Source organism: Chrysochloris asiatica, unplaced genomic scaffold, assembly GCF_000296735.1.
Source record: "Chrysochloris asiatica unplaced genomic scaffold, ChrAsi1.0 scaffold00007, whole genome shotgun sequence".
Lineage (NCBI taxonomy): Eukaryota > Metazoa > Chordata > Mammalia > Afrosoricida > Chrysochloridae > Chrysochloris > Chrysochloris asiatica.
Window position 1 is genome coordinate 26,775,328 of NW_006408525.1, and position 8,310 is coordinate 26,783,637.

General features: G+C 39.2%; 1 protein-coding gene across 1 annotated transcript in view; it reads right to left on the bottom strand.

Moving 5' to 3' along the window:
* KRT33B (keratin 33B) overlaps positions 1-1,652 on the bottom strand; it is a 26,856-nt gene extending 25,204 nt beyond the window's left edge. Inside the window, 3 exon segments of the mRNA XM_006878205.1 lie at positions 862-871; positions 1,025-1,362; positions 1,611-1,652. Coding sequence (XP_006878267.1) covers positions 862-871; positions 1,025-1,362; positions 1,611-1,652 — 390 coding nt within the window.
* Between the last annotated feature and the right edge of the window lie 6,658 nt (positions 1,653-8,310).

Here is an 8,310-nt window from a genome sequence, read left to right on the forward strand (position 1 = left end):
GGGGGTGTCCACTCACTCAGGCACCCCTCTAGTCACCAGATTGGAGGTGTGCAAACAGTGGGGGACCAATGAACTGATACCAAAAATAGAAAAAGAAAGAAAGAAAGAAAGAAAATCAGAACAAAGCAAAACAGACAAAGTGTATTGTCGACCTTTGCTCTGAGATTCCCAGAGCATTTTTCCATGGTGTGTCTGCTCCCCCCATTTGGTCTTGCCATTTGTTCTCACTCAAGTTGTTAGCTCCAGGCTGTGGAGCCCGGCAGATTCAAATGTACATGATTTCTTACTTTTGCTACAAGTTCCACTAGCTATAAGTCTTCAAACCTTTTAAATATTCCTATCTATGTGGTTCTGAGTTTTAGAGCTCTGTCCTGAATCAGCTTTGCCTGGTATTCTGTAGTATTGCTGACAGCAAACATCATTTCACCTCCACCCTGGCCTTCCTGTGCTAACTCTTTACTTGCACCCTTTCTACATCTACACTTATGGCTTTGTTTTGGAACTGTCTCCAAGTCTGCTTTTGTGGGTGGTATGTGTGTCTGTATATATCAGTGAGACTTCTGGAATCAAAGCCTTTTTGCTTTACCATAGACACTCTCTTTTACTACAAATTTTAAAGCCTTAGAATTAGTCAGAGAAACAATTCAGTGGCTTTTTTTTTTTTTTTTAATTCCTATAATGCTCTGTAGACAAGAACATGTTATCATAATAGGATGAAAAAGTTAGATATTCTGATTTTAAGAAAGAAGCCCTGTGGAAGCAAGGCAACTTTGTATAACTGATTTTGGTTTGATTCCTTCTGCTAACCACAGTCGGTAGCTATCCCTTGTGATGACTGCAAAACAGAGTTTCTAAGACTACTTGAAGTGTCCTGCCAAAGGCAAAGCATTGTTTATCATTACCATCCTCAAATTACCTGTGAGAAGCCTTAGATGCCATTCAGAAATTTGTATATCATAAAAACGAATGAATGAAACCAAGTGCATTAAGCTGACAATGTGGTGCCCACATCCTCACCTTCTACTGGAACTGCTTGATGGTCCGGAAGTAGGACTGGTAGTTCGGGGATGCATAGGGCACCTGCTGCTGGCAAAACTCATGGATGTGGCCCTCCAGCTGTGCATTCTCCTGCTCAAGCTGGCGCACCTTCTCCAGGTAGTTGGCCAGGCAGTCATTCAGGAACTGCATGGTCTCCTTCTCGTTACTGTTGAAGGAGCCCTCACAGAGCCAGCCACAGTTGACCACAGAGGCAGAGATGTTACAAGTCCCAGGCAGGTTGCAGACGTGGCAGTTAGTGGGCACACAGTGCTGGGCAGAGCAGCTGGTGCAGCAGTTCATGTTGGGCAGGCAGCAGATGTATGACTGGTGTTGGGAGGGAGTGGAGCTCTGAAGATCAGTTTCACAGCCTATTTCCTTTATTCTGGTGTAAGCCCTGGGCCTGTCTAGGATTTTATATTCTGTCAGTAGTGGGTGTGTCAACCACATACATTATTACCCCCTTTTTCCCTTTTTGGGGATTTTTCATCTGTAGTTTAGACACCTCACAGGAGTCATTTACCTCATAAAATGCTTTACTCTGGCTTCTTGCAAAGTCAGGACTCCTCACTAACCATGCTGGTTGGCTAAGTAAGAGCTTGGTGGTTAGGCTTCATTGTGGCCAACCCATTTCTATGGCAACACAGGGAGTTGATTTGAGGAGTGACATCTGAAATCTATCTCTCAGAGCTGACGAGACTTCTGTGTCTCTCCTATAATAGACTTACTGAGTGTGTGTCTTGTTCAGAAAGAACTCCATGAGAAAAACAGTCCAAGAAAACTATCTCATTAGCCACATGGTAGAGATGTCTAAAATCTGGGATTAGGAAGGATTTAGAAGATGATCCAGCCCAATGTGCCTCTGGTATTTCATCAAGCATCCCTACCCTGCTTCTGTAAGGCTGTAGGAATCCTCCTACAGCTCCCTCTCTGCTATTATTCAATGTTCACAGAACAATAGGAAAACTAAGATCATTAGGAAAATTAAATGTGGTGCTATGGGATAAGCACTGGATTGCAAGGTCAGTTTGAACCACAACTATTTGTGAAGGAGCTCTGCTGGTGCTAGAGGATAAGTACTGAACTGCTAACCACCAGCTTGGTGGTTCAAATCCACTAGTCACTCCAAGGGAGAAAGATGAGGCTTTCTTCAGTAAAGATTTGCAGCCTTAGAAACCCTCTCTAGGGTTTCTATGACTTGTTAACACCCTGTGAATTACAAATGATACAAACTTGCTTTCTGAAAGCGAAGAGAACTTAAAATACTGATGAAGATCAAAGACTTTAGTAAGGGTTGCACCTCAATGTATAGAAAAGAAAAATCCTAACTACTGGACCAATAAATAACAATAAATGGAGAAAAAGTTGAAGTTGTCAAAAAGACTTCATTTTGTTTTGATCAATCATCAACACTCATAGAAGCCGCAATCAAGAAACTAAATGACATATTGCATTAGGTAAACCTGTTGCACAAGACCTCTTTGAAGTGTTGAAGAGCAAAGATGTCAGTTTGAGGACTAAGGTGTACATGATCCAAGCCATGGTATTTTCAATAACCTCATATGAAAGTGGATGTTGGACAATAAATAAAGAAAACTGTAGAAAACTTGGTTCTTTTGAGTTATTGCATTGAAGGAGAATATTGAAAGTAACATGGGTTTCCAAAAGAACAAACAAATCTGTGCTGGAAGAAGTATGTCCAAAATGCTTCTTACAAGCCAGGATGGAGAGACTTGATCTCTCATACTTAGGACATATTATCAGAAGGGATCAGTCCCTGGAGAAGGACATCATGTTAGGTAAAGTGGAGGGTGAACAAAAAGGAGAAAGACCCCCATCAAGATGGATTGCCACAGTGACATCAACAATGAGCCCAAATGTAGCAACAATTGTGTGGTTGGCACAGGACTGGTCAGTGTTTCATTCTGTTGTGCATAAAGTCACTATGAGTTGGAACTAATTCCATGGCACCTAACATCACCAACAATGAGTGAGAATATACTCGGTGGCAGTGGGTTTGGTTTTTGTACTATGTACTTGCACACAGGAAGGCTGTTACAAAGATGACTCCTGCTTAGTGAGCACCCACTGTGCACCCGACACTGTGCTAAGAACCTATATCCATTATCTACTCAGTCTTCACAACACCCTATAAGGTTTTAGAGATGAGGACACCAAGAGTCTGAGAAATTTCCAAGGTCACAGAACTCTTACATGGTAATCAGAACTCAAACCCAAGTCTTTCTAATTCAAACAACCATACTCTTTCCATTACATGACACTGTATCTCTCATTCAATCCTCACATTACCAAGAAGCAATAATGCAGAAATGGATTAAGTAGAGCTCAATCAGTGTTAGATAATACTCCCTCCTAAATTAGAAGGAAGGAGCTCTGGTAGCGTAGTGGTTACAAATCGGGCTGAGAACCGCAAGGTCAGCAGTTCAAAACTACCAGCTGTTCCACGGGAGAAAGATAAGGCTTTCTGCTCCTGTAAAGATTTACAGCCTTGGAAATCCTATACAGGGTCACTATGAGTCGGAACCAACTCCACGACACTTAACACCAACAACAAATTAGGAGCCAAGAAATGACAAACCTCTGTCAGAAAACCAAGGTCATTTCTATTCTAATAGAAAAACATTTAGTAAGTGACAAAACATAATACCTACTTGTTTCTGTTGTTATTTGCCATTGAGTCTGTTTTGATTCATAACAATTCTGTACAGGTTTTTCGAGGAACAGCTGTGGGTTTGAATGTCTAACCTTGCGGTTAGCAACCTAGTGCTTATCCTACAATACCACACCCACTAGAAGTTTGATAAAAAGGAAACCCTTCAGTTGATCTGATGCAGAAACACCTTAGTCAATTTCTTCAAAGGCTATTACCCTGCAAAGACACCAGTACATGCTTAGTCAGACCTCATGACCATCAGTGCATTTTGGCAGTCATTCTACATCATGCTCTTCAGAGTGTAGCTGTGACCTAAGAGGATTGTTTTCATGTGAATGTATCAGTGTTCAAAGTATGAAAGCTCTTTCTCAAAGTATTTCCTTTTAGGAACTTCTGATAGAGCCATTGCTTTTGTCACCCTTTCTTGAGACTTCCCTTCATGGCCTGTGACCTGTCCTTTCAATTTTCCTCAATGAGCACAAATCCTCATCTTCTGAGGATGTGTTTATTTTTGGAACCAGCCAAATGTCACTTGGAACCATGTCAAGTGAGTAAGGTAAGTCACCAAGCTGAGTAGTACCTTTAATAAGTCTGAAACAAGTTATGACAGTAAAACCATAATGCATGATTTCTTGGGTAATTTTAAAGCCATTTCCAAGGAGGTACTCTGAGTATGCTTTGATATAGGACAGCAACATTGGAATAAGTGTGTGCCAAATGCTTTGAAGGCCCTGACATCCTACACTCACATTCACAACTCACAACTCTCTGCCACTTATGCTTGAATCTCTACTTTAAATTGATCTCAACAATGTTGAGATGGGGGATGAATGTATTGGTTTAAAATGAGTACCAAACTGGTTTAAGCCCGATTGGATGAGATGAAACATTATAAATAGCTGTATTCACTGAATTTTTGTCATATTACCACCTGTCCTCTCAACTTCTAAGTCTCCAGAAGAATAAAATCTAGACAATGGCATTTTTAAAGACTAGAGAAGTAGTTTAGACAGGTAAATAGATCCATGGACTCTTATGGCCATCATTATAGCTTCTAACCAAGTCAGAACAGAATAGTCATTGTACCTTCAAAAGCAGAGGGCAGAATACTGCCCAAAGCAATTTACACATATAATGCAATCTCAATCCAGATTCCAACGACATTCTTCAAAGATATGGAAAAAACTTACAAACTTTCTATGGAAAAGAAAGAGACCCAGGATAAGCAAAGCACTGCTTAAGAAGAAGAATAAAGTTGAAAACTTCTCACTCCCCAATTTCAAAATTTATTACACAGTTACAGTGGTCAAAACAAGTTGGTACTGGTTCAATGAAAGACACATTGGTCAATGGGACAGAATTGGGAATCCAGAAATTCACCCATCCACATACAGCCAACTGATTTTTGACAAAGTACCTAAATTTATAGCATGGGGAGGTGATAGTCTCTTCCACAGATTGTGCTGACAGAATTGATAAGTGATATGCAAAAGATTGAAATAAGACCTTTACCTCATGCTTATTACAAAAACCAACTCAGCATGGATTAAAGCCCTAAATGTGAATCCCAGAATTATGAAGGCCTTCAATGAAAAAATAGGAACAGATGTGAGGGCTCTAATTCAGGGAATACACAGACAAGCAAACATTTTGAAAACTACAAAAACAAAAGTAAACAAAATAGAAGATTGGGACATACTAAAAATGAAAACCTTATGTGTATCCAAAGACTTCACCAAAAGAGTAAAAAGGGAACTCACAGAATGGGAAAAAATCTTTTGCAATGACACATCAGACAAGGGACTCATTTCTAAAATGTATAGGAAACTACAACACCTTTATAAGAAAAAGACAAATAACCCAATTAAAAAATGGGCAGAGGACATGAACAGACACTTCACCAAGGAGGAAATCTGGGTAGCCAACAAACATATAAGGAAATGTTCATGATTATTAGCCATTGTTGTTGTTGTTGTGAAGTGCCGTTGAGTTCTTCAGTTGATGGGCACTTAGGCTGTCTCCATCTTTTTGCTATTGTAAATATTGCTGCTGTGAATATTGGGTTAGTTCTAAAAGCCTTCTCCAGAACCACCATTATTTCTCTTACACTCAGTCATAGACTCCCAGTGGTAATGGAGTTTGAGAGTATTAAAGCACCTAACCAATTCAGAAAAATGTCCATCAGTGCTGTTTTTTCCTCTATACAGTCTAGAATGCAAGTGAAGAAAGTGAAACAATTTAAGATTAGAGTCTTTCTGTGGCACTGTGGGCTAATGCATCAGACTGCAAAGTCATTAGAACTGCAGGGTCAGTGGCTCAAGCTCACCAAGGGCTCCTTGGAAACCCTATACGGGGTCACTGTGGGTCAGATTCAACTCGACGACACTTAACAGCAAAATGTCTTTCTGGGAAAATTGAATTCAGGAACCATGCAGACAAGGAATGAAAGCTGTTTATGTGGCTTCTCTAAAGATCATGGAAAGTGCATCTGGTAAGATGTTTATATCAGTACATAGGATAAAGCAAACTAGGCTTCATGTTTAGAATGAATATTGTATTGAGCTTTTGAATTAACTTTGCTTTGAATATGGTGATTTGATGTATACACAAAAAAGCCACCAAAATATGAATTCTTCCCCCAGAGTCCCACGGGTCTTATTTTTCCTTAGTTTATCAGCGACCTCCCTGTTGCTCTACACAGTATATTTGCTTAAATTTTCCTATTAACCACAACTTTATTTAAACTCTGAGCTTTTTTGACCAAGACACTTCAACTGCTTTTTCATTGTCTTCATCAAATGTTTATAATGAGATGTCATCTCTCTCCATCAAAGCCTGGCTAAACTAGGGCTGAAACCCATGCTAGGGACTTTGGAGAACCGCAGGTACACTCCATCATTTCTATCAATGGTTCCCACAGTTCTATACTCTACCATATTCCCCTCAACTGTCTTAAAGCTCCAACAGCTCTTTCATCTTTAGTTAGACAACTCTTCAACATCTCTCACAAATTTAGTCATTCTTTCACAATTCTGTTCTCTGGAGACCCATATTTATTCCACTGACTGAAGTTCAGAACCTTTAACTGTCTCTTGACTATACCAATTGCAGTCTGTACAACAGAAAATTAATTGATCATATGCTAGTTCAGGCTGAAGCTGAAAAAAATTCAAACAAGTTCACGAGAGACAAAATATGAACTTAAATATATCCCACATGAATTTATAGATGATCTCAGGAAAAGATTTAATGCATTAGACACTACTGACTGAAGATCAGAAGAGTGGTGGGCTGACACCAAAAACATCATACTGGAAGAAAGCCAAGGATATTAAAAGTCAGGAAAGAAAGAAAGGCCAAATTAATGTCAGAAGAGACTCTGAAACATGCTCTTGAGCATACAGAAACTAAAGCTAATAAAAGAAATGTTGAAGTAAAAGTGGTGAATTTCAAAGGACAACTCAAGAAGAAAGTCAAGAATTGTAATGTAATGTGTAAAGGTCTGGAGTTAGTAAAGCAAAAGGAGAAAACATACTCAACATTATTCAACAGAAAGAACTGAAGAATATATTCAAGCCAATTTGCAACATTGATGATATTATGGGTAAAATCACTGTAGAATAAGTGCAGGACTTGAAGGTCATTTGAACCACAGGTAGGTGGTTCAAACTCACCAACCACTCCTTGGAAACCCTATACTGGGTCATTATGAGTGAAAGAGAACTCGATAGCACTTAACATCGAAAAAATATTGAATGATGCAGAAAGCATCACAGGAAGATGGAAGGAATACAGAGAGTCACTGTACCAAAAAGAAGTGATTGGTGCTTAACCATTTCAAGAGTTAGCAAATGGTTAAGAACCAATGACAATGGAGGAAGAAGTCCAAGGTACACTGAAGACATTGGCAAAGAACATGGCTCCAGGAACTTTATAGAATACAAGTTGAAATCTTCCCACAAACCAATGCAGCACTGGAGTCCATCACTTACTATTCCATGAAATTAGGAAGAGAGTTACCTGGCCAATGGATTGAAAGAGATCCATACTTATGCCCACTCCAAAGAGATGTTACCCAATGGAATGTGGAAATCAAAGAACAATATCATTAATATCATAAGGAAGTAAAATTTTACTGATAAACAGATCAAAATCAGTTGCAACAGTGCATCAACAGGGAACTGCCAGAAATTCAAGCTGAGTTCAGAAGAGGACATGAAACTAGTATACCATGGTTGATATTAGATGGATCTTGACTGAAAGCTGAAAATATTAGAACGATGTTTACTTGTGCTTTATTGACTATGCAACAAAGTCTTTCAACTGTGTGGATCATCACAAACTATGCATAACAATATTGTAAAGAATGTGTATTCCAGAAACTTTTATTGTGCTTGTGAGGAATCTGTACATAGACCAAGAGGCAGTTATTAAAACAGAACAAGGATTTACTGAATAGTTTAAAGTCAGGAAAGGTGTGCATCAGGTTTGTAGTTTTTACGCCATCTTTATTCAATCTGTATGCTGACCAAAGAATTTGATACATTGGAATATATAAAGAAGAATGTGGCATCAGGATTGGAGGAAGACTTATTTATTAT